The sequence below is a fragment of the Megalops cyprinoides genome, chromosome 4 (genome assembly GCF_013368585.1).
Source record: "Megalops cyprinoides isolate fMegCyp1 chromosome 4, fMegCyp1.pri, whole genome shotgun sequence".
NCBI lineage: Eukaryota > Metazoa > Chordata > Actinopteri > Elopiformes > Megalopidae > Megalops > Megalops cyprinoides.
In genome coordinates this window covers 13,513,984-13,540,025 of record NC_050586.1, presented here as the reverse complement: position 1 = coordinate 13,540,025, position 26,042 = coordinate 13,513,984, and the positions used below count along the sequence as shown (strand labels likewise).

Genomic DNA, 26,042 nt, shown 5'->3' with positions numbered 1-26,042 from the left:
ACTGTACTTTTATTTAACCCCAGAGATGTGTTGGTATAAGTAAAATCAGATGCTACATCCATAAAAAATAATCAACAATCATGCATTACAAGAAGTCTAAAAGTCTAGAACAGTTTGACATGCTGTCTTCATCAAAGAATGGTGATATTCTCTTGTTAATCCTGACATACCTAACACTGCTTTAATTACGGTTAGTACGAGAGGAATTGCCAATGAGTGACAAAAGAGATATGTATGTAAATTTCCAACAGTAAAACATCATCTTTACATGAAAAAACTGACTGTGGATCGTGTTTTGTAGGTTCACTGTGCAAGAGCTTTCAGATGCCCTCAACAATCACTTCATTTACAAAAAAAGGAAAAAACATTTTTTTTTTTTTACAGTTACATAGCAAAAGTGAAATTGCTGATCCAAATATTACTCCTGCTGCATGCACTTTTGTTTTTCACTTTCTCCTCAACATGACTTTCTGTTCCTAAAATCCCTATATTGTGAATGGAGCACTTTTTTCTGATAATCTGTGAGCAGTTATTACCAAATTTAAAAATGTATTGTACATCAAACAGAGACTAGCATCATTTATAGGCAACAGGCATGCTATGATCAACAAATCACCAAGGGGTGGATATGACCAGACAGAAACTGGTATTGCTGAATATGGTTCTGTCATAATCTGGAGTCCCAAGGAGTGCAACCACAGTGTTTTTATCCCTGCAATATGTTGTGATTTAGACTTCAGCATTTCCAACTTCATTCACTTCTCCCACCCCAGGGGACTGGACCAAAGCCAGCCTTTGAATTTGTTTGTTCTTTTCCTTGTTCAATTGAATTAGAGTGCTTCTGGCAAGCACGCCTGTGAAATGAAGTCTGCTGACCTTTTGAAACCCCTTACTGTGGGACTAAGTGGTTCACTGGAATCCAGAGGACCATAAAAGCTCTCTAAGTATGCAACTAATTGTAAAGGCTCTGTCACCTTTCTTCTGAAAGATTTTACTTGTAGAGTGGTAGCTCAGATTTACATTGATTACTTTTGAAAGTTTTTGAATTCAAATCATGTGGAATGATGAGAAGGCTTCTCTTCTGCATCCAAGCTGAAACTGTTATTTAACTGGATTCATGTAATGTTTGTGGCAGCTTACCTTTGGTGATTGACTGAATATCTATTGGCATTTGGTGGTTCTCATCAGGGGTAACCTGATAAAAAGGCATAATAGTCACCATGTAAACAAGAATCCCAGTGGACTGCACAAAAACAGCTTTTACAGTATTCCAGTAACCACAGAGGTGACATCCTGGATGTGAATATTATGAGCCAATGAGGATGGAGTCTCTTCTTGAGTGAAAGGTGTGATTTTGTCCAATGACAAATCCATCTCCCCTTCCCCATGAACTAAAACAGGGAGGTGGTGAGTGTCTGGGTAACTGCACTTGTCTCTACTGGTTGCCTCAGTAATATGGGATACGATGTCAAAGCTCAACTCTTTATCGCCAGGCTCCCTTATGGCATGAGGGAGCAGGTAAGGGTAGCTGTATGTACGGAGGTCCTGGGGGTTTGTGGTGTCATGGTGATAGGACACAAGTTCATTGCTGAAGTCTACTGTCTCCACTGTGTTATTTGAGCACAATCGTCCACATCCCAGCAAGACTGCGAAAGCCCTGCGGAAATCAGCATTGAAGGCATAGACCACAGGGTTCAAAGTGGAGTTGGCCCAGCCAAACCACACAAACACATCAAAGGTTGTCTCACTGACACAGGGAAGCTGGCCAGCACCGTGAATGCCAGGGTTGCAAAAAGGGACCATGCAGTTGAGGACAAAGAAGGGAAGCCAGCAGCAAACAAAGACACCCATGATTATGGAAAGGGTCTTAAGGACTTTGGTCTCTTTCTTAAAGGAGCTCTTTAGCCCATCTTCAGGTAATTGACTGCAGCCCTGGCAGCTCCGCACATGCTTGGCTGCACGCTCCTGCATAGATATCCGACGGATTTGCCTCTGTGCAATACGGAAGATGCGCGTATAGGTGACAATCATAATGGCTACAGGGATATAGAAACTTATTAATGAGGAAGTGATGGCATAGGTACGGTTCAGGCTTGCATCACATTTTCCTGAGGTCCCCATGGATTCTGGCTGTGGATGGTTGCGCTGTGCTTTGTGCCAGCTCAGCTGCACTGGGATGAAGGAAATGAGGACAGAAAGGGTCCATGCCACTCCAATCATGATCAGGGCAACCCTGCGGGTCATCTTGCGCTCATAGCGAAATGGACTAGCAATTGCCCAGTAGCGGTCCACACTGATAATACACAGGTTGAGAATGGAGGCAGTAGAGCACATGATATCAAAGGCTACCCAAACGTCACAGAAGCTACCAAAAGGCCAAAACCCAGCAACTTCAGCCACGGCCCGCCAAGGCATGACCAGCACAGCCACAAAAAGGTCTGACACAGCAAGAGACACCACAAACACATATGTCACCTTGGAGCGCAGGTGACGGAACTTTACCACAGCGGCGCACACCAAGGCGTTCCCAAGGAGAGTGCTAAGCACAAAGAGAAGGAGTAAGCAGGCGGTGAGAGAACGAGTCAATAGCCTCGATGCTGTGCTGTCAGTACTTTCCAGATGCTCCATGCCAGTCATGTTCCACTCCAATTTTGTATCTTCCTGCATCCTTCACTTGATATCCTCAGGTATGCAATGTGCATCAGCAAAAGGGACAGTCCTTTCAGCTGATATTTCTGTTCCTTAACAAAGGTCATCAGTTCAAGATGAGAAACAAATAAAAAATCTTCCCTTCAATTTCAAAACTGCCTTCTCTATGTATTCTACTTTCTTATTTCTGGTCTAGCGTGTACATGATGTTCTCTGACTGCTTCTAAAGACCCTCTCCTCTTGCTGCCAACCAATGTGTATGCAGAGTTAATCCATCCCAAAGCATGAAGAAACCAGGAATGATGCTAATGAACTCACTGGTGAGTTGAAGGAAGAAGAGGAGGGAGGAGGCAGAGAGAGAGGGGGGAGAGGGGGAGAAGGAGAGAGAGAGATGCATACACAAGGATGTTCATGCTGTTCTCTTGTTTCCCATTCTGGTCTCACTTCTTCTCTTCAATTTAGGCCAATTTACCTTTGAAGAATTACATGCTTGCAAGTGGTTATGACTGTGGAGCATATAGTGTGTTGTGGAGCCACACATCTATGTAAAGTGTTTCCCCTTCAACCCCCTTTTCTTCACAGATACTTAAAACACACACAGCTAATGGAATATACAGTGTAAATGCGAATAAAACGACTTCACAACGGACACAATGAAAAAAGACATTGCAACCAGGTAAAAACGTGCAGAAATCTATTCATCCTTGGTGATAAATTCTTAATTTCCCAGCTGTGTTTCAGAATTCAACGTCAATTCAGAACGTATTTGAGAGTGCCACGTTTGACAGTATCGAGTTGGCTAAGACTTTTAACTGTAGCATTCAGTACCGACATACCCCCGAGTTGTTGTGTTACTCCTTATGTTCGTCGAATATAAACTTAAACGCATATGCGTAATGTCTGCGGACTGTTGAAACCCACCCAAAGCCAAAGCTTCTAGCAGTTCAAAAGTAGCCTAGCGTTTTCATCTTGCAGCGGTGTGTTTAACATGAGCTACACAAGATGGCGATATCTCATCGTGAACGAGCGTGACAGTGAACAGGTATTTCATTTTGTTTTGTAACGGTACCTACAGCCCATCTTGCTACAGAACAAACTTTAATTGCATTAGGCTACTTTTAGTTGTTGTAAACTTGTATATTTAAGGGAAACTTAACGCTGACGTTTTTCTAACACCAGAGTGGATGGAAATTATTAAAAATATTATGTTCTCATGATTTTGTTGCGGTAATTAATTACCACGATTATGCCGGCTTCTGAAGTTGACAGATTGCCCGCATTTTTTAATTTGGTGTTAACAGTCAAATAAAATATAAATATGTAACCTAATGCACATTTTAAGCATTGTTGCATACCCACATTTAACAATCTCTGGACTTGAATTGAAATGATGGATATTTTCATTTGCTAGCGTTATTCCACCCCCCCCCCCCCCATTTTGTTTTCGTCTCAACCTCCTTTTACTAGAATTAGTGAATACTTTTAGTGTCTTCTTCAACTGTTCATCGTTTCTCGCTCTTAGATTCCCCCCGAAAAACGCCCTCATTATGTAAAGATGTACACTAACAATTGTATGCTATAAAAAAAGTAAAAAGTGGTCTACTCCAGATATTCATACAATTTTCTTGTGCCGTTAATTAGATTTTGCGATTTGAACAGCTCAGTCCTGTAGCAGAGAGATGTACGACCGGTATTAAGTGGGATCCATCAGTCCACACGTTCAGCACGTAGACAGCAGACATTATTGATGATGTTGCCATTCCTTTGAACTGTCCAACCCCACAGTCGTTACAGAATTCTGGCTACTTTTTCCGTGATAAAAGACAAAGACTTAGAGCTAACGATGATGTCATTGCTGCCGTGGGCGTGACTGGGCCGTTCAGCGAGGGGGGCTGGTCCGAAACTCCACTGATAATGCGGGAGGTAGTGAAAGTTTGTGGAGAAAGTCTACCGACAAAAAAGGGAAGAACTGCACCTCAGCGGGCCTATATACGTCTCGTGTCAGGAATACCCTTCGTTGACCATTACGACAGCGTAAGAAGGGGATATCTGAATCGGGGAGAAGTCTTCCATTTTTAAGCAAGTAAGAGTTAACAAGCATCCCTTAGGAAATTATCTGCATATTATCTGAACTGAATTGTTGGCCTGCCAAATCGATCTGCAGAAATTTACGAGCTTAATTTTTCTATTTCACTTCTCGTTTCCTGTTGTTAGGTGTGGTTTGTCATAATCTTTGGTGTGGTTCTACTTATCTGAAATCGAGGGACCTGATCAACTCAGCAACTCACGGGTTTATAACGGGATGCATTAAGCCTTTGAGCACTGTGTGATTTACAGTCAGAGTTGGTACTGGTTCCATAGTTTCACGCACTGAAACTTTTAGTGTAGTTTAATTGTTAGCATGCAGCGTATTTCTGTGTGCCATGAACTGTCATGCTTTTAAGTTATTTAACACATGTATTTCTTTTGCAAGGTCTTAATGTAATTAGTCATTGTTTTTCCGTTCTTTTTTCCACACGACTTTTGTAGATGTGTGAGTGATGGTGCTTGATCTTATTTCACAGTATGCATGATTGAAGAATTGTTTAATCAACTTTCCATTACTTTATAATATAATAGAAGATAGGTGAAATATTAATTGCAGCATTAGTACTTATTTGATGTCCTAACATAATGTTTATGCCTTTAAACTGTTTTTTATTTATCTTTGATGTACAATTCAAATACTCGGTTATACTCTGGATGCTTTCTTTTGGAAACACATGTGTCTGCATTGTACAGGAAGTTGGGAAAGAACAGCTGCTTTGAAGGATTGACAAGGCAGAAAAATGGAGTGCTGACATAAAATCTCCTTAAGGTGTCAGTGCCCTAGGGTGTGCAGCTGGCCTGGCAGTTCTAACACATTTGAGCCCTGAGTTAGGGCTATTAATGTGACTTTTGCATGGTAATGAATGATAGAGCTGAAAATTTTGCAAAGAGAAAAAAAAAAAACTTTTGGGATTGTGTCCATAGCTGTATTTCTTTGTCTGCCATACCAAAATGTAGGAGTAGAAAACACTTATCCTTTCAGGGGATTACATTTTTATATTATGTGCCAAAAGCCTTAAGCTTGATCCCTTAATTACTTTGTTACAAGGCTAGAGGTGGTGTAGACGTCTTCCCTAGAAGTCAAGTGTGCCTCCTAGTATCCACTTGGATAAAATGTCAACTGGCACACCAATGTTTTCAGGCCAGGACAACTTTGAAATTTACATAAGTTGTATCTGATTAGCTATATAAAAATCCATTTGCATAAGCAAGCAATTATTAAAAGTCTGGATTTAAATGACCAATTTGAACATTTGGCCCAGACAGTGGGGAATTCCCCCTACACTGAGAGTGCCATGGCATTTTTAATGGCCACAATGAATCCTCAGTTTACTTGATCCAATGAAATACCATATCACCTATAGCACAGTTTCACCATCACTACACAGGTGTATTATAATTTTTTTAAATGCTCTCCATAGAACAGACTGCCCCCTACTGGCTCTCCAACACTGTCTCCAGTATATTTTTTCATTTCTTAGAAGGGCTCCCATTCAAGTGCTAGCTAGCCCTAATTCCACTTAGCCTTAGCCATTTGGCAGTGGAATGTTTCATAACAGTATGACTTTTGGATACCTTGTCAGATCTCCCTTTAACTGGATTTTGAGTGCAGCAAGCAATCAAGCTGTCAAGTAGAAAAAAATCCCCATGTTAGAAGGTCTATTCTTTCAAAATAATCATGGTAAGGGGTGCAGAAAAGCAGGATTCCCCTCTAGGAAAAAGGAAAAGACCTGTAGTAAGTACACAGAGGACATAAATCTTAAATAAGGCGTTTTGGTTTTCTACTTAAACCCAAGCCTGTTCCCCATGGATGCCTTGCTTTGTTTGATTGGCTGTTGCTAGGAGACTGCAGTTTGACCCCAGTGCTTTCCATTTCTTGGAGTGGTCATTTTTTACACACTGTTTTAACTATAAATGGTCTCTAGTGATGTTGGTAAGTTGATTCCGTTCAAATTAAATTTAAGAAGGAACAATGCTTTCCTAGTTTTTGCATATTCTGTGAGAAGGTTTTTGAACCCAAAGTCACTGCTTGAGAAGAAAACACAGAAACCCTCTCAAGTTATGTATTCCCTTGACATTGCTGACATGTTGCAAGATGGACTTCAGTTGCGGACAGTTTAATGGCGCTCACGAAATGCTTGGAAACCTAAACATTCCTAATGTATAGCCCTGCAATCCTTGCAGGAAGTGCGTCTGAGCATGTTGGAGATGAAATGCAAAGATAGGAAAGTAAAGTCAGCATGATTCCACATGTGTAACTCATTAATCTGAGCCGTAGCATGCATTATATCCACCATAGATGCTTACGAAGAACAAGTCCTGGGCAGGAACTGGGAACACGTAATCTTTTCTTCCAGCTATTGGTTTTGTAACTTGCCACGTTATGCAGAGGAAAAGGAGGTGCTGGGAATTGGAAAGTTTTGAACTTCTTGTGAAAAAATTCAACTTTTTGTGCCAGACTTGGGTATTGCGTCATTTAAAAGCTGCTGTATTGATAAGTTCAGTTCAGTATGTAAGAAAACTACAGAGAAATGAAGAGGAAATACTCCTTTGTGTGGTTCATAGCACAAGTATAATCCTCTCTTTCTGTAATATCATGCTGTGGTCATTGATTGTGCTCTTTACGCTTCACTGGTAACCTTTAATACACAGAATTTTTTTAAGTTGCTGCTACTCGCCGTTAAAGCACTCCATGGCATTGCACCAGCCTTATCCATTCCTGTATGCATTATTGTAGGAACTGCTCATCTAATTCTAATGTATTGCAAGTACCAAAAGTAACATAATTCATATACATTGTTGTTGGTGTGGTGTAAGACTCTAGGAAAGAGAGAACATCCCATGACACTAGTTCTGACATACCAAGGTATTCAAAAAATAGTGGCCTGATGTGTAATACACAACAAATGGTCTTTACTGATTCATGCTGTGTTATGAAGTATACTTCACAAAATATTAAGTAAACCATGTTGCCACTAGGGACAGATTGTTTCATTATTAATATTATGAGAACAGCAAGGTAAATGAAGTTGACTGACTGTTGTGGTATTAATATCCCTTTTTTGTTGCATTTTAATGTGTGGACTACTACTATGTGTCACCACACTCCTGAACAATTGACCACTTCCACATGCCAAGGACGCTCAGTCTGTGAGACTAGCCTTACTGTATGGAAAATGCATGTGTGCCTTACTGTATGAAAATGCATGTGTGTGAGTAGACATGGTTGACCTCCACTGTACGCAGAAACACTGTTCCAATTCCCCTGAAAGAAAGCTATGGCTTTCTTTCAAAGCCATCAAAGCATGCTTTCATCTCAAGCCCCCAAAGGTAGCTCTGTGAAGCAGGAAAATCCTTATTCTTTCACTTTGCTCGATCAAGGAAACATTGATTTTCAGGGTAGGGTGCGGTGTGACACAACAACTTGCAAACACACTGTATAGGCTGTAGAGTTGAATCAACTCTTGCTGATCTCCATGTGGAGGATTTACTATATTTTCAGGCTTTCCCTTTCTGAAGGTCATTGGTATTTTTGTGGCTGAGAATATCCTCTGTGGAATTATAGTAAAATTTCAATTCAAATTCATTTACATATGCAAAAGTGTCCACTTAGATTTGGGTGGCATGATTTACCTAGTAATTGAAGTCTTGTATAGAGGTATTCCCTTTGAAAAACATTATCAAATCAACTGCATGTTATCATTAAAAATGTTGGAAAAATGAACCCTAGGGGTTGTGTCCATTTGGATATGCTAAGTACAGTCTGACTGGTACATTTTATCGAAGACTTCCTTGGGTTTTATTTTCTCATGCACCCTGCTGTTTTAAGGGATCCCCTGTTGTTGGGGCTCTCAGTCCAGAATGCAAAATATGGCTTCATGTGACTTTCTCTGCACTGTGTCCTTGTAATTATTTGTACCCCTACATCAGTTTTTCAGACTGCTTAACTCAGTTGCAAATCCTTGTTATGGTCCAACCCTTTTGCAGATACCTCTCCCATCATTTGCTCCCTTGCTAAGTTGTGATCTTTGGAGTTTCGCCACTCATTGATTCTTTCGTGGTCCTGTCAGAGATCATTGATTGGAGTGACAATGGCGGTGAGGGGAAATGTATGTGTGGATACTTTTTTTTTTCACTGTATTTTTTATAACACTCTGTACCCACTCAGGATGGTGAAACATGTGGTCTGCTTCAGCATCTCAAAGGCCCTTTGTCAGACCAAAGGTTATTCAAGTTTGCCAAGAAAATACCATATACTCTCCCTACACTTTGAAGTTTTAGGTCATTCAATGTTTTATCTTGTCTACTCGGGAAACTTCCCGAAATCTATGTTTTGCCATTGTGTCTAAGGAAGCCCTTCAGGTAATGAAGCTGGCACATAACTCATAGAGCCAGAAGGTAGAAAAATGAGGTAACATTCTGTTTGATACAGTTTGATACAACTTTCTCCCTTGAAGTCCATGAGTCTGCACAATTAATCAAATAACAACAGTGGATTATTCAATTTTCATGTATCTGTGCACAGCAAGAACCTACTTCCAAATCAATCCTCAGTGTTTTAGAAAAACAGATGAAATTATATGTCGTGTGTGGTAGCATATCCTTGGAGAATGAAACAACTGTAACGTTACAATTAATAAAACCATGTTTTCTCATACATTTTTGCGCATGTCATTAATAGTAAGCAAGCTTATTAAAAATTTCAAAGAGCATCAGATATATTATTTTTTGAAAATGAATTCAGTGAACCACAGATACGACACATCAATACATATTTATGACGAAGAAAGGCATCTTTCACTAAGATGTGAAAACAAGACACAGCAGCAGTCATTAGTGGCTCTTTGATCTTCCTGGCTTGGCCAAAACAACAAGAGCAGCTTGTTACAGAAGGTCTGTTCTCTTTTTTTGTGGTGTTCAGTGATCAACAGCATGCATTGATTTGAACTGCAGACTTCATTGGCTTGCAGTTATTTCCTCTAATCCCACGCAAACAAGATCAGTCATTCAGAAAGATGAAATTGCTAGTTCTGCCTGGACACCTTGAAAATATCTACATGTATCCCTTTATGTCAAACCATTTAGCCTCAGTTTTTTTTTTTCTTTTATATTTTTTGTCATGCTCCTTTCCCAGAATGGGATCAGCATAGTAGAGGAGCATTGATGAGTAATGTTCACTCTGGTTTCTCCCCTCCAGGCAACCTCTGCAGTGAAAGTCTGTGAGCACTCACCACCATGACAGCCCCCTGCTCTCTACCCCGCTGTTTTACCACCCTGGTGTGTCTGTGGGTGCTGTGTCAGGCTCAATATGAGCCCTATGGGTACCCAGAGGGCTACCCAGAGCCTGCTGAGGAGCACTACACTGCCCCCCAGCTGCCCCCAGACACCCCCAGGATCCAGCTGCGTCTAGCGGGAGAGAAACGCAAGCACAACGAGGGTCGCGTGGAAGTATTCTACGAGGGCGAATGGGGCACCGTCTGTGACGACGATTTCTCCATCCATGCTGCACAGGTGGTGTGCAGGGAGCTGGGCTACCTGGAAGCTGTATCTTGGTCAGCAGGTTCCAAATACGGCAAAGGAGAAGGTAGGAGAGCTACTATTAAAGTCCGCCTGGCCTGGGCTCTGTTTTCATAGGGTGTCATGATTGTTTTTGTTTTCCTTAAGAATGCACTGTGATGATGTGCAATGTCCTTGACATAACCAAACTGGTATGTTGCTGAGCGGTTATTTGCATCGTAACATGTTTTTTATGTGCTCAAAGTTTCCATGGAAGGTTTCCACTTACAGAGCTTAATGCATACATTTCCCTCACTTTGTCTCTCTCCATCTTGGAATGTTGTGTTTAAGTAATTAAAAGTGTTACTGATACCGTGGCAATCAAATGTATCTTGGGAAAAGGGAACGAAATGACTGGAATGGTGGTCAGAGAAGCAGACGTAGTCTCATCCTTTACGTTTTTATAGGCTTGTTTGGATATTATGACAGATGAGTAGCCCAACTCCATAATCAAATCCAAGGCTACAAATGCAGCACTCAAGTTGTAAGGCCTTGAAACAGCTTGTAATTAAACCCAGACCAGTTCAATTGTTGTAATCAACCTGTAGAAACCACTCATATTTTCCTACTAAGAAGATTCTGTTCCTTCTGTTAATGAGATTCGGTTCATCTCTGCTGTGGTGGATTTGTATGGAAACAATTTTCTCACCACATTTACTGAATATTTACTCAAATTTCTCTCAGTCCCTCTTATTCATTCTGGTTTGTTAGCCCTCTGAATGACAACCACTGTCTGCCTGTCTGTCTGTAAAAGTTTATGTCTTTATTGATATCCATTCATAGTGCATTTATGTTAGCCAATGTTTGATAGCCAATCACCAGCAAAAAGGAACTTTATTGGAATGTGGCAAATGTATCACAGCTGGTAGTAATTTACATCTTTTAAAATCTTTACGTCTTCTAAAATCTTCTATCTTTTGAGTATTATTTTTCATTCACTTTTTCATTGCATTTCACACACTTATTTTTCCATTCTTTTTTTAATCAGTAAATAATTCCTCTGGTAATCATACTATTCTAAGTGTTATACCAATAAAATGAAATACAGGAGTGCAGTTTGTTTACAGGTAATGGGTTGAAAACTGAATAGGCCTTTCAGATGTTTCCTAGAGAAAAAAAAATGCTGTTACAGTGAAAGGCTCCAGAATTGGGCTGGGCATAAATTCCAATAGGCCCCCAATTTATCTGAAGTGTGTATAATGAGATAGATATATTGTAACAAGCGTGTTTTTTCTTGAGCTGCCCAGTTAACTGGAAATTAGTCAATTGTCAAGGTTATTTTGACACAAATGTATCCAAGTTCTATGTATTAATATCCTACTAATTTACTCATTTACTTAGCATCCCAGGCTAATTTATTTAGAAAGTAATTATCTTGCTGTAGAATTCCATATTATGTAGAAAATATGGAAATTTTGAGATTGCAAAATGGACAGACTAGTGTTTGTAATCTGTCCTCTCAGTTCTTCCAAGTTTTGCATGCCTATAAAAACCACCTTAATAACGTGGTGTCTGGAAAGATACTTTCCTGTTACTTAGTCTTTCCCTAAATCCTCCTGGACAGTTTTACTGACAGTGGGATGTTGTGATAACATACTGTGGTCCCAGGAATTTCACACCCAGAGAAGGATCTGAAAATGATTCTGCTCTCCCCGTCTGAAAAACCAATCGCACACAACACAATTGAATTCTGCTTGTGCAAGAAAGCATGGAAACAGTGCCATAGCTGAAGCATTGAGTGACTGAATTTTGGTGGAATAAACAAAAACACAGCCTTAGTTGAAGTCAATCTGTCACAATGTTAAGATGTCCTGCGACAAGCTTTTGATTTCTGAAATTTCTTTAAGATCTTATTTTTTATTTTTCATGTTTTATTTAGTCTCCCACCAACTGTTACATAACAGCTAAGAGCCCATTTAGAGATTGCTATTAGAGGTTAGTATTCAGTATTCACCCCTGCGAGGAGGGCTAGGGATGAGGGTTTGTCTCTGATGGATTCGCCAGTGTCTTGGTGTGGTGATGGCTATCTCATGTTTCCCAGGTCGCATCTGGTTTGACAATGTCCACTGCACTGGGAAGGAAAAAACCCTGGCCCTGTGTTCCTCCAATGGTATTGGTGTGTCAGACTGCAAGCACACGGAGGACGTGGGAGTTGTGTGCAGTGACAAGAGGATTCCCGGCTTCAAGTTCATCAACACGCTCACCAACAGTGTGGAGGTAGAGTTCTCCCCCGTCTTATCATCTTGAATAGTAAAACAACCAGACTTTTAAATCTGAGGAGTTGTTGCTGACGTTTTTATTTTCAGTTTTCAGTCAGGCCACTCAGTTTACCGGAGGTTTGCATTACAGTGGGGTGGAACGTATGGGTGGACTTCAACTGGCAGCCGTTTCTTGCCACTGGAGTGTTTTCAGAAAATTACTGTCTGTGGACACAGCTTTGATTCGGTTGTTCATAAATACAGAGCAGAAATGGGAAAAGGCTACATATAAACTGGTCTGTGATATGAATTTACGTTTTATTGAATGGCAGTGTGGTGATCTGGACCTTGGATTTTTGGCAAGAATGTTGCAGGGTTGAATCCCAGATGGGGCACTGCTGTTGTTCCTTTGAACAAGGTGACTGAATTGAATTGCTTCAGTAAATATCCAGCTGTATAAATGGAAAATGGAAAATGTAAGCTATGTAATTCGGCCCCGGATAGAGGCATCTGCTGGGAAAATAAATTCTAAAAAGTAAGAACTACAAAACAGTGGCTTAAGCATAATTGTTGAGGCCATATGTGCTGTGTTCATGCCTCACCTGTCACAAAGAGGGACCACTGATTCATGTATTCCACAGACATTATTATATAATGTATTTCCCCTCAGAAATGACTGTGTTAACTGTAACCATGCCTTACAGGTAGCAACACATGTGGCTTTGGGTGGAAGGCTGTTATTTTCTGCTTTAGGCTTAGTGTTATATTTGAAGTCCCACGGAGAAAGTGGTCCTAATTGGTGAGAGGAAGGTGACAAAGACGTAAAGAACAGGCTAGCCTATAACTTCCCATGTATTCATGCAGTGGTTTTTAGGCTCTGTATTGTGTGATTCACAGCTCAGCTCAGCACAATCTAATATCTTTTTTATGAGCCCAGCAGCACTGTCCAGTAGGGAGCCAGTAAGCCAAAAGACTGGAAGTCATCTGGGTACAAGGCAGACCCTCATGAGCAAGACGCTTATGTCACAAACTTTTAAAGGGAGCTCTCTATGGGGGAGAAGCAGACCACATGGCTCCTGCGCTAGCCCACATTGTATCACTGAAATGAGGCCAGAGGAAAGGGAGAGCAGAACCAACAGCAGAGAGTGATTTTTTGAGGGTGAATTTTTTAAGAGGCTGTGGCTTCATTGACTGCTTTCCCCCTTGTTTGCTTGAAGGAGCAGTCTGCATTTCTCTTCATTTTAAACTTCCCTAGGAAGCTTACTGTGTCATCATCATGGCTCTCATCTGGCTTTCACCCAAGCGCAATGTGTTCTTTTAGGCAGAAATCCCCAGGAAGCCTGTGGGAGGGCTTTGATTATTTGGACTGCCAAAAAGAAAATGTCTTGGGTTTTGTGTCCTGGGTGACCTTGAAATACATTGGGATCTAAAACAATTCAATAAATGTAAAAGGTCTTACTAATTTTGAAGTGGGACAGTGAAAGATTTGAGAACTTGTTTTTCCTGAGAAGTTTCCTCTTTGATTACAGTGATTGCTTAGAATTCACAAGAAAAAGACTGTCAAAAGATGGAGGAAATCACAATTCAGTGCTCAGATATGGAAGAGAAAAGCAGGGAAAGGCTCTCCCCATTGTGATTCAAGGGAAAAGATGCAGGAGGTGGCAAGGCACAGGAGAATACGCTAGGAGATGTCTAGACGGAGTCAGCCTCTGGTGTCTCCAGCAGAGGTATTCACAGAGAGAAAGAGACTCAGCTTTTCCATTCCTCGGAGCGTACTCTGCTTAACGCTGTAAACACAGTGAGGTCCCCCAGCCCTGCCCACGCTGGACCTGATCACGTCCTTTAGGAATGTTAATAAGGTGATTCACAGCTGCAGGTTGTGCTGTATAATGGGAGGAATGACGACATGCTGTTAGGGTTTTGTGGAGAAGGGGATGTGAGTGTGTGTTTTTTTTTGGAGGTTGGTGTGTGTGTGTGTGTGTGGGGGGGGGGGGGGGGGTGTTCAGAGATGAGAACACGTCCGCCATTATGGAAAGATGCCATAGGGGGCTCTTGGTGTGGCATGTGGGAACATTTCATCAGCCAGTCTGTCAGCCACAAAGGAGGCAAATGTTGAGGGAATGAAATAAGAAAAATGTGTCACTTTAAAGTAGCACGCATGTGTTGTGGACCTTTGCCAAATGAAGGCATTTTTAGCATATACCTCTGAGAATGCTTTGTTGTTTGCATCTTTGTTGAGATGCAAAAAAAGGACTTCCAAAAATCTCATTTTGTGGCATGTGGGTTCAGAGATCACTCCTGAGAATAGTCTGGTATGTTTACCTTGCTAATATAGAACAGTGAAAGAGTCTCATCCCGTACTCAGCTGGGGATAACAAGAAATAATTTCACTGTTATGGAGATAATATGAAGAGTATGCAAAAAATATGTGCTAAAATCCAAGACCTCCACAGTTTTCTGTAATGTCTTTACAATAAATTGTCAAACCCATCAACAGATATGGTACTGTGCAGTAAGACAACAGGGAAGAGCTATCGTGCTTAAGGCAGAAACCCTCTTATGCAAGTGGGAAATGTTTTTCGTCTTTCCTGTCAAACACTTCACCAAAATCTCAGGCGTAATCTACACAGACAGCATTTTCCCTTTTTAAACTCAAAATTTCTCACTTGGACAAATGTTTAAGATAGCTACCGTTTCCTTAAAAATATTTGCTGTAATCCACTTGGCGCTTTCAACTAGCAGGGGGAAGGAGGTTAAAGTGATGAGGTCTGATCCACACAGCACATACATAACATTCTTCTTTAACTAGCTTCTGCTTTGCATCTGAGATGAACAAGAGGGGCTCTCTTCTCTGTATGTATGAAATGGCTTATTTTATTTATTTATTTATTTTTTTCCCAAAGTGCATTTCCCAGCATGCTCACCAGGTAGCACCCAACTGCATCAATGCTTGTCTTTATGTGGACACTCCTTTCGCAAATGCTGAATTCGTTACCAGTTAATACCACAGAATATTTTTCAAGGAATATTTTTAAGTCCAAAGAAGCTAAAAAAGGGATAAAGCCACAGTTTGTTGACTGAGAATTTATTAAAAGGAAATATTCGGTGTTTATTTTGTGGGCTCCTAGTCCCTTTTTTACTTTTTGAGTTCTCAATTTCAAGGCTTCCGCACAGTGTTGAATATAATCACCCTACAGCAGTTGGCAATGGTAAGCAGCAGGGAATTGTGATTTGCTTATCCTATATACAATATTGCAGCCTTGTGGAAACAGTGATGCATTCTTGCTTGACCTTAAATTGACAGTGGAGGAAACGTATATCCTGTTATGTAAGAAAGACATATTTAGTCTAGACCCTAAGCCATTATTTACACCACTTTACTCTAACCATGTATAAAATTACGATAAACATTCCATATACACCGTATATACAGCCACATATTTTTGTGGTGGATAACATAGTGTTAGACATGGTGGAGGCTGCTGAGGTCCTTTTGTTGTGCTTTGTCTACCCTCATCAGTACTCACTGTATTTGCTTTGCACTAGTAGCAAAGCAAACCATGCCATTGCTCTTGTGAGGCGTGTTTGAGCTTGATAGTGCAGATCAGTAAAAAGGATAAGGTTTCATATGGCTAGAGTTCTTTCTACTGCATATTGACACTCAGATCTGTGAAATGCTACCATGGATGTGACATATAAATGTTTCTGTAGTGACAATGCCACCACAGAACAGTGACCCATGAGAGAAACCAGTACTTTAGCATTAGGGTGCATATGCCGTTTGCTTTAGTGTTCAAATTCTACCTGCACCTGAACAAGTACATATAAGAAGCCTCATAAAAATGGCTTCCATGTTTCAATTCAAGTAAAGAGATTTACAAAGGGTTGCATGCCCCTGACCCCTTCCACTCAGCTGGGCCACCTATTTTCTTTAATCTCCCCTTTTGACCATTACATTTTTATCTAATGCTCTCCATTCGGCCCTTTTAATGGCTTCTCTAAAGGTGGCCAAAGGTGAGCTAAGAAACCTTAAAGTCACCCATTTAATTCCCCTGAAACCATTTACCTTGCCAGCACTGTTACATCCAATAAATCACAATGTGTCAGCCTTCAGTGCAATTGCATTGTAAGTCTTGTAGCTGGTAACTGGCCAGTTTAGTTAGTTCAAATGAATACCATTATCCTGGTATTCGTTTGAATTTTATTATTTTTATTTTTTGTCACTAAATTGTTTTGCTATATATTCATTGCATATTTCTTAACAGCAGTGTCCAGTTTTTTTTTTTAGTTCTGCACCATTAGTGGTCACAATCCAGACGAAAATGGGCAGTTTTCCATTGGCTGAGGTATAATGTTGTGCCAAGAGTGGCCAACAAATTTGTGTTTGATGCCTAGTAATAACAGCAGTGACTTTCCTTTCACATTCTTAATTCATGCATGTTTGTTGTCATAGCTCTCAATCCTTGGCCACACTCAGTTTCACCTAGAATATGTCTTTTACATAAATTTTCACAGCACCAAACAACCTAATTTTCTAAGTGTTTAAATGCATCTTTAGATTTAGGAAATTACATGTGTATCTTTGTATCCAGATAACATATGTAACACATGCATATCATAAGCCCTGTCCAACATTGTTGCCAATATTGCTTTCAGTATATGGTCTGACCATGTAACATCTGAATGAATTGCATACAGTGTTGTTTAATTCCTAAGTATCCACAGTCCAGCTTTGGGTACTCATAAAGGAGGAGCACCTTAACGAGTTATGGCTTTATGTCTCTAAATTTAAACATTGGCCTGTGGAAAATATGTGGTGAATTGAAATGGTTTTCCCTGGAAGGAATGACGTTCACCAACGATCTGTGTGGGTCTGTGCTGTGGGTTAAATGAGGTTTTGTGGGCTATTTTTCCTTGAATGTAACATGATATGCAACACAACAATAGTCAGAGGTTTCCTCTGACCCAAGTTTACATTTACATTTATTCATTTAGCAGACGCTTTTGTCCAAAGTGACTTACATAAGTTACAGTTCTTTACAATGTTATCCATTTATACAGCTGGATATTTACTGAGGCAATTGTGGGTTAAGTACCTTGCCCAAGGGTACAACAGCAGTGTCCCAGAAGGGATTGAACCGGCAACCTTTCGGTTACGAGTCCTGCTCCTTAACCACTTTGTTAATATAAACAACACTTTGTGGATTATCTTCCTTCTTCCCTTAATAATCATGACAGAGGAGTGGACTGCGAATTAGCATGTGAAACTTGTTTGTTTATGCTGACCCTTTTTGTTTGTTTCCTGAAGGAATGGAAGAAACATTTTGGAAATGTTTTCCTGTCTGATTTAAACAGGCCTTTAATTAAAGCTAAGGAGAGGGGCCTCTGAGATTGGAGATTCAGCATGGACTACGGTTATTTTTATGAAGTCATGATGGCAACAGCATGCTCTGGGCCGTCAGAATTGCTAGGTGGAGAAAATCTTCCTCTTGAGTTGTGGTGCCGTGGTTCACTAACCTTTAAACAATATTGGTCTTGAGCTCATCCAAAATGTGCAAAGGCAACACACGCGAGAAGGCTAATGGCATTGCTCATTACAGATTTCAGCAAGCAGTCATATTACTCCTGAATGTTTGATGCTGTTTTGAAAGGGGTTCTGTCATTCTTCTGTGAGGCCATTGCTACAATGGCAAAAGTCATAAAGTCATAAAGTTGTCATAAAGTCAAGTCAATTCCAAATGATATGATGATGAAGTGTGCCCAGTTTCTTTGGGAAACCATGCCTGGAGGCATATAGAGTCTTGAGAGGGTGTTAAAGTGAATTCCCTTCTCTTAAACTCATTTGCTAGCCAGCTTAAGTAAACATTCAGTCCAAGTGTCATGACATAATGCAGTGTGCAGGCCCCCCTCTATACTTTGCTGCAGGGCAGAGGTTACATATTTCACTGGTCAAATGAGTCAGTTTTCACTCTGAGGTCCTTTGTCCTTCCCTAGAATATAAAAAAAGGAATCGTAGGAGTTTGACCTCCCAACTGCGAGTAATTGAAGAATCTTTTCTTGTGAGTCTTTATGTACATGTCAATGGGTTTAAAAATTTAGATTAGTTCCAAGCACGGTCCACTTTACACAGTCTGTTAATGTTGGCAATGTTGGCAAAAGTACGTTTTCTGATTTTGAAAATATGGAGCCGAGTGTCAAGGTTTGTGCTTCACATGGGCCAATTTTATATGAGCCAAGCTGAGTAAAGGAAATTCATGCCTAGAGCATTTGGAATTATAAGGAATTGTAAGTTGAGGTCACGAGTCACAAAAGTATGTGAAAACTAACATTATTAAAATTGCAGATAACTCATGATAATTTATTCATCCTGTGAGTAAATGTAGTGCAAAACAACACCACAAAACATTGGCTCAGACCCTCTGAAATGTACTATTATAACAGTCTGAAAGGATATGCAGATTTTCTTCTATTAGTATTCAGGAAAAATTCTGCAGAATTTTTGTCTGTTGGAAACAATAGGTAGAAAATTGGGGAATTTGTGAAGGGTTACTTCAAATGGGAAATAAAATATATCAGATTTTGTTTTTGTTTGGAATGAATAAAATTACCTTGTGGATGTAGAATATGCTATGGACTTGCTGCTGCCAAGTGATTAAACCTATTAAGCTAAATCCCCTTTTAGCTGGTTACTTGAAACTAGGCACTGTCTCCTAAGTCTTCTGAGGCCAGTTGGTTCCTGCTGACTTTGGAATGGCTGGCCTAGATAAAAAAGTATCCTTTCAGCCACCTGCTTCACATGCACATGCATACACACACTCACACTCACAGGCGCTCCTGCCAGCATGCACCACAAACTCTCTGCCACATAAAATTAAAAGAATGTTGTTATTGTCCTGGTGCCATAGAGGCATCATGCTGTTAATTCGACTGAGTTCTGAAAGTGCACATTATCTGAAGAAAACTAGAAGAATTAGAATCAATATCCTATTCATTTAAATGTCAAGAATTAGATAGAGACATGTTGAAACACAATATAGACATTTTTTTAGGAAGGACTATTTTGCAAGATTGAATAAGTTTCCCCTTACCTTACCAGGATAGCAATATTTTCCTGTTTTTATTCCAACTATTGGTTCTGCTTTTTAGTTTTGTGCTTTTTGGCAGTACTTCATGGTAAGGGAATGCGTCCTTCGCCATGAACACCAGAATGATTCCGCTTTTCATTTGACCTTAGATTACGTGTACCCAGTTTGACAGTTGCATCACCTGTGACTGAGCTTTTGAAATTAATGGTCTTTTAAAACTACTCATAAAACCATCATCATTCCTGCCCACAAAGGACACATATCCCTGTCCCTTTTGAAATGAGTCCTACAGGATAAGGACAGGACAGGATTAGGAGGTATGATAACTCTGTATGACAAAAATTGCAAAGAAAATTTTTTTTTTTAAGATTTTTTAAAATTTTTAAGATTTGTCTCAGACCATCAGACTTTCTAACATTATTAAACAACATTAGTTCAGAGAGACATGTATTTTGAACAATACATTAATATCTGCAGCACCACTTCAATCACTGCTGTATTTTGACTCTTCCTATGGTTTCTATGCTTGACTACTCCTTTAATCTGAAAACACAGCAGTGACACACCACAGTGGTGTTATATACTGTTGGTTTACCATTTGCACCTATGGCTCCTTCTGGAGTTGTCTCGGTAGTGGGAGGATTTTGTAGGGGAAGGAGCTCCATTAGTTTCCTCTACACCCCTCCCCCTCAGAGTGCTGCGTCCACAGAAATCGATATTCCATCTGCTGCCTGCCCTGCCCCCCAACAGTGGGAACCCCCCCACTTGTGAGGACAGAAACACAGCACAGATGTTGAAAGAATCTCTTTGCTGCTCTTCTTTTGCCACAAAATCGTTCTGTAATCAACATGCTTTACCCAGCCTGTTATGAGATGGACACGTGTAGCCCAAACGTGAACCCTCAAACAGGAAAACAATTAAGAAGACAAAAATGGCCAGCGGCAAGGAAAAAAGGCTTTTTGTAATGTGTTTGAGTCACCTTCAGACATGGGAAAATTAAGAGAAATATTAAGAGAAATAGTAACATTTTTTGTTGCTGGCTTCTGGACCACGAAAATAAAGTTTTGTTCCAGCACAGAAATTCACGCTGTGAGCAGAAGGTGGTGACAGACTGATATCTAGGATATTTGTAGTAGATGGTGTTGCCATATTCTTCAGCATAGCTCATGCTTTCATTACTCTTACGTGTTTATTGCTGCAAGGGGTTCTTTTCATCTTGCTAATTAAAATTACGTAGGGCTTTTTCGCATCTCACTTTTTTGGTTTATGAAGTTGAAAAAGGCATTTCCTAATCTGGACAGAGCTCAGAGTAAATAAATTATTTTGTGGCACATCAAGAAACTGGGACTCATAAAATGTTCAGCTGTTGTGATCACAGTGATCTAAAAAATGAAGTCCCACTGAGGCTCCAGGCATGGACCAACAGCATACTATAAGGAATTAAATACTATGGTGGGGCAGATGTTTTGAAAAGATGATGTGAATCAGTGCAAAAATATGAACTATATTCTTCAATTCTACCTTGAATGTTTTGAAACCCTGGTCATTGAGAGCTTTGAAATAAGTTGAAATAATTAAGACCTAGAAACATTAAAAATAGGATTCAGTTGACACATTCAAAAACATGTAGCCACAGATCTTAAATAAGCGCATATTGGAAAACAAAAATAAGATTACATAGCTGAGAATTTGAAAGTAAACAAACAGGATGATATTTAGTAACAGATTGCTTGTTCATCTCCAAACATAACTCCCATTCACCTGGATGTTGATCTTACCCTGTTTCTTTTGAAGCGCCCATGCTGTAAGCAACAAAACAGGACTGGCCTGGCTTCTTTGCGTGTAGTTTCTCTAACTCCCTGTCCTGGTGCTGTTAATATTGAAGCACAGAGTCACAGGGTCTGAATTTGATGTCTTTTTATTTTTGGGAGGTCAGGTTCTTGGCATAAGCTTGTTCTTTTTTCCCCTAACACATTCCCCTCTGGAAGTTGGGGAAAGCTGTAAGCAGCAGCCACTTGTGTGTGCTTGCACCAGATTAAGGGCTGGATCCTCTCGATCAAGTCAAGCTCCCCTGGCATGTGAATATGCAATGGAAACTCTCATACATCTGTGGAGAGAACACCAATATCACTGCATAACAGACATTTTCTCAAAGACTGAAGTTATAATAATGTTATCATGCTCAGCAGTGATTATTTGTATTACATTTTCAACTCATGGTTAATTTCCCAGCCCTCACACTCTTGAATTGCAATTCTCCACATTCTGTAGCCTGTACATGAGAGGTTTGCTGCATACCAAACCTTTTGTCCTTTTACATCACTCAGGTGTAATGGGATGCTTCAGGATGGACTGAGCAGTGTAAATTCTCAGTGTTTGTTGTCCTGATAGCCCTGTCAAGTTGTCAGACATTAGAAAGCTGACAGGATATGAAGGCATCTTTCTGAGTTAGAAGCGTACCTAGTGTGTCTAGGTACAGTGCCTATCAGTACATTTCTGATATTAGTTATAATATCATATAAGCTTTCAGGTCCCCAGGCACTGCGTCCTTTCACATTGCCAAGCTCACAGGATCTAAAGCTAATACCTCAAAAAAGATAACAGTATGATTTGGCTCTGGTAGGGACTTCACCTGCAGTACACGTGGCTTTACAGTATGTATCACCATGGTAATGCTTCAAACCATGAAGTAATATTTGACTTAATTTAAAATTTACTGGCACAGTAGGAGACATAACATATGAATCTCTCTCTCTTTCCTTTGGTTCATTGGTGGCTTTGGACAAAGTGGCAGTAGAAATTGCAAAGCGGGTTTGGTTTGGTTTCCCTCACTGTAAACCAGTGTGCTGTCTGCCAGTATAGATTGTCAGTTGGTTAGTCACACGTGCTGCTCTTGTGGAATGGCTGTTAGGCGTTTTTGGAGCAAGAATATGTACTGTGTCATGGTGATCAAGTATTGTTCAGGTTTTTGTTTCAGTGTCCTTGTGGAATTGCCACCATTTTTAAGGACCATTAGGTATGTATGTATGTAGCTATTTATGTCTGCTCAAGAACAGCACAAAATTCAGTAAGAGGTACTTGAGTTAACCATTAAAATATGTGAGACATATTTCTCAGGGGTCTGAGGTTATGTGACTTCTTCGATGGTTCCATGCGGTGGTTTAAAAATGAGGGGTTTTGTGGTTTTGTTTTTCAGACTTGCATTCAGCATGTGACATGCAATGAAAGACTGAAAACATACACATCTTTGAAGACATGTTGAATAAAATAGACTTGAATCATATCTTCCCCCTCATGGTTTTGGTTGTTTTGGACTTCTTTATTTTTAAAAAAAGGCTAGTAGAGACTTCTCATTGCAGTTCTGCTGTGTTTGGTGTGGTGGTATCAGCACATTCCTTTTGACTGAGGACATTTAAGAAACCTCCCTTTGATTATAAAGTCATGTTTTTTCATGCAACTTCTGGTTATTTTTTGTCTTGAGAAGGGGAGTGAGAGGAGAAACCAGAAGTACTGCTAAGCAGAGGGGTTTGTAGTTAATGAGTTGGTGTTGGTGATTGGTCGTCTTGTGATCAGGAGTGTCATGTAGCATTGGAATGTTGGTTTTGTCATGCGAGTAAAGTTCATGAAAGAGATTTGGGAGGAGGTATAATTAATGCAAAAAGTCATGAGTGAGGGAGGCCCTCATCCCAAAGACAGCTGAGGGCAGCTGCTCATGTGTGCTGAGTGTTTATAACCTTAAAAATAAACAAAGACAAAATGTTCTTTTTTTGTTAGTGTCCTGCCTTGCTACATCTATTATTACTTCAGTATTATGTAATGTGCATGAAGTAAAACGCAGATTCAGAGGTCGTGGTATGTGGTGGCTTCTGTGTTTTGATAAAAGGTTATGAGGGTTCAGTAGTCATACATGTGTGCTCTTTTGTTCAAGAAAAGCTTTAATAATGAACTAATGGATTGCTATTAATTCTTTCTTCATAGAAGGAACAGTAGACATATTTAAAAATCTAAATGCTTGAATAATCTAAATGCTTGTACAATATCTTTTTTAACTCCCTCCTATACATCGTTGAAATGCATACAGTGAAATATGAGTTTAGGAATGGTGAAGATACTTTATGATACTAAATAATAAGACTTTTTTCCACAGAGCCTGAACATCCAAGTTGAAGATGTACGCATCCGGGCAATCTTGGCATCCTATCGCAAGCGCATCCCGGTGACCGAGGGGTACCTGGAGGTGAAGGATGGGGGCAAGTGGAAACAGATCTGTGATGAAGAGTGGACCCAGATGAACAGCAGGGTCATCTGTGGCATGTTTGGTTTCCCTGGGGAGAGGAAGTACAACGCCAGAGTCTACAAGTGAGTGGGGTTGTGCAGCTGTGGCGTTAAAAGCAATGATAAAAATGACAAAATAGCTGGGAATTTTTATTTGTAATTTTTTTTTTTTCCAAAAACTTCCTTCTACATTATGTTCTTTTGAAATGCATTATGCACAACATTACAGGGTACAGTGCAGACTGTTTCTGTGTGTCTGTTGTGTCAAAGTTTATTGTATAGCTTATTAGTTGGATCTGTCAGTAAAAAAAAAACAAATAATTATTTTACAAAGGGTTTCTCAGTCTCTGGCTTGAAGTCTTTTTGGGTGTGCTCAGATCAGAGCGTTCCTAGGAAGAGTTTCTGTCATTTGCATTATTATGATGAGCTTTGCCTCTGCCTTTGAAGATACTCATTTGGGCCAAAGATGGGCATCTGGGCTTATGAGAGATGAAAGACAGAAAAGGACAGCATTTCATCTGCTGACATGCGTTAAGTCTTGGGAAGGCCCAGTCATGGTGAACGACCATGGGGAAGCAATTGTATGTTTCTCTGATCCAAAGACAACATCCACAGCTGCTTTTCTAATTCAAGACATTGACTGCACCAAGCAGAATGTGATTCTCAGTCTGTGAGGGGCGTGCTGGGCTGCATTGCGCCGTTCCACAGTAGAGGTGAACTAACTCTATCCCAGACTATAATTAATGGCCATGCACTTACTGTGCTGTACATATGTACGTAACCATGGACTATACAGTGCACTGTGTGGTTTTGGAATGAAGAGCCACTGAAAGGTTTCAGCCATTTTGTGACCTTCCCTGAGTCTCTACAGCTTTGTGCTTCTTAAGCCGAATGCTCTTTTAACATATACTGCACATGGTATAGAAAGTTCATATATGGCTGAACTTCAGTGAAACACTTTTTGTGGATCCATTAAAAGATTTTTTTAAACAAGGAGCTCATATATCACTTTAAATACCATTTAATGTAACCCTAAATGTCATTAATTATATATGGGCTTCCCCTCTTGTTTTCATATCCCAAGCTAGTGAATTCCAGCTAGCAGTCGTAATGCCCCACCAGAAGAGGGAAAGACTTGAATCATGAATAGTTTGGTATGCTGTTTGCACTGAAATATTGCTGGTGGCAGAGATTCTCTCGTGGTTAAGAAATGCAGCTAATAAGAAATGAATGAAGTAAAAAAGAAAGCATAAAAAAGAAAAGTTATTTGGGAAGCTTGAGCCTTTATGCTTGGTACGTGCTGAAATTAACATAAAGTTACCATCTCCTGCCATGTAAATTTTTTCGCTATTTAACTTTATAAACATTCCTTAGTCTTGGAGAAAAGCTCATTTCTTTTGGCCTCAGCTTGTGTATGAGTAAATACAGGTCAGGCACTGGCAGTGCATATGAAGAGTGGGACATTAAACCAGACGAGCTACGTGCTTGCTCAAACTGCCGGGAACACGTGAAACGTGCAGTGTCTGCTTTTGTGGGCTGGCTCTAAAAATAAGCGAGCCACAGAGCCAGGTCCTGCATTTTTTGAATAATATCCCGAACAGAAGCTGTCGCTTGAGCGCTACAGTCTGCCCCTCATCTGAGGGCTACTTAAAGTGGTAGACCATGGGAAGTATGAGAGGTATGTAACAGGAAAACCAAAGCCCTAGCAGTATCCAAACTCTTTTCTACTGATCTATGTTCTGTTGTAGTTTGCAACAAGCAAATAGATTTCTGTTAGGGGAGCTTCGAACTGTTTTGCAGTGGAACAGCTGCTGCATATATCAGACAAGGGACACGAGTTGTTCTTGTTTTTATGTTTTCCATCATGACTGCTAAAAACCTCTGCAGGTCCCTCTCCACTCTGTTGGACATCAGTTTCGGAAAAATTCCAACAGGGGATTCCAGCAAGATTCATACAATATACAGGTTCCAAATCAAAAACAAATGGTGACCCCTTCTCTGGTTCACTTTGGGAAGGGAAAGTAATCCTCTACTATGCCTGCAGGCTAGAAAGGCTGGCATTAGATTCAGCTGAACAAATCTACGATAACAAGGATTGATGGCTTTCATTTGATTCCTGACTTGGGAAAACAAGATACTAATTGTTCCCAATGTTGCTTGTTTGAGCTTTGCAGTATTTTCTGACTAAATA

General features: G+C 40.2%; 2 protein-coding genes across 2 annotated transcripts in view; one reads left to right on the top strand and one right to left on the bottom strand.

Annotated features, from left to right (window-relative positions):
- Positions 1 to 1,260: 1,260 nt before the first annotated feature.
- On the bottom strand, positions 1,261 to 2,586 carry drd7 (dopamine receptor D7). Its single transcript, XM_036526186.1, has one exon. The coding sequence runs from the start codon at positions 2,413 to 2,415 to the stop codon at positions 1,261 to 1,263; it is 1,155 nt and encodes a 384-aa protein (XP_036382079.1). The 5' UTR covers positions 2,416 to 2,586.
- A 2,020-nt stretch (positions 2,587 to 4,606) lies between these two features.
- The window catches only part of loxl2b (lysyl oxidase-like 2b), a 39,663-nt gene continuing 18,227 nt past the window's right edge, over positions 4,607 to 26,042 (top strand). Inside the window, exons 1-4 of the mRNA XM_036526489.1 lie at positions 4,607 to 4,732; positions 9,935 to 10,321; positions 12,335 to 12,510; positions 23,724 to 23,935. Of these exons, the coding sequence (XP_036382382.1) occupies positions 9,973 to 10,321; positions 12,335 to 12,510; positions 23,724 to 23,935 (737 nt within the window). The 5' untranslated portion in view covers positions 4,607 to 4,732; positions 9,935 to 9,972. The remainder of the gene's footprint in view (positions 4,733 to 9,934; positions 10,322 to 12,334; positions 12,511 to 23,723; positions 23,936 to 26,042) is intronic.

Coding starts and splice junctions, on each gene's coding strand:
- drd7 (XM_036526186.1), bottom strand. CDS start 2,415: ATGCCTTGGCGGGCCGTGGCTGAAGTTGCTGGGTTTTGGCCTTTTGGT.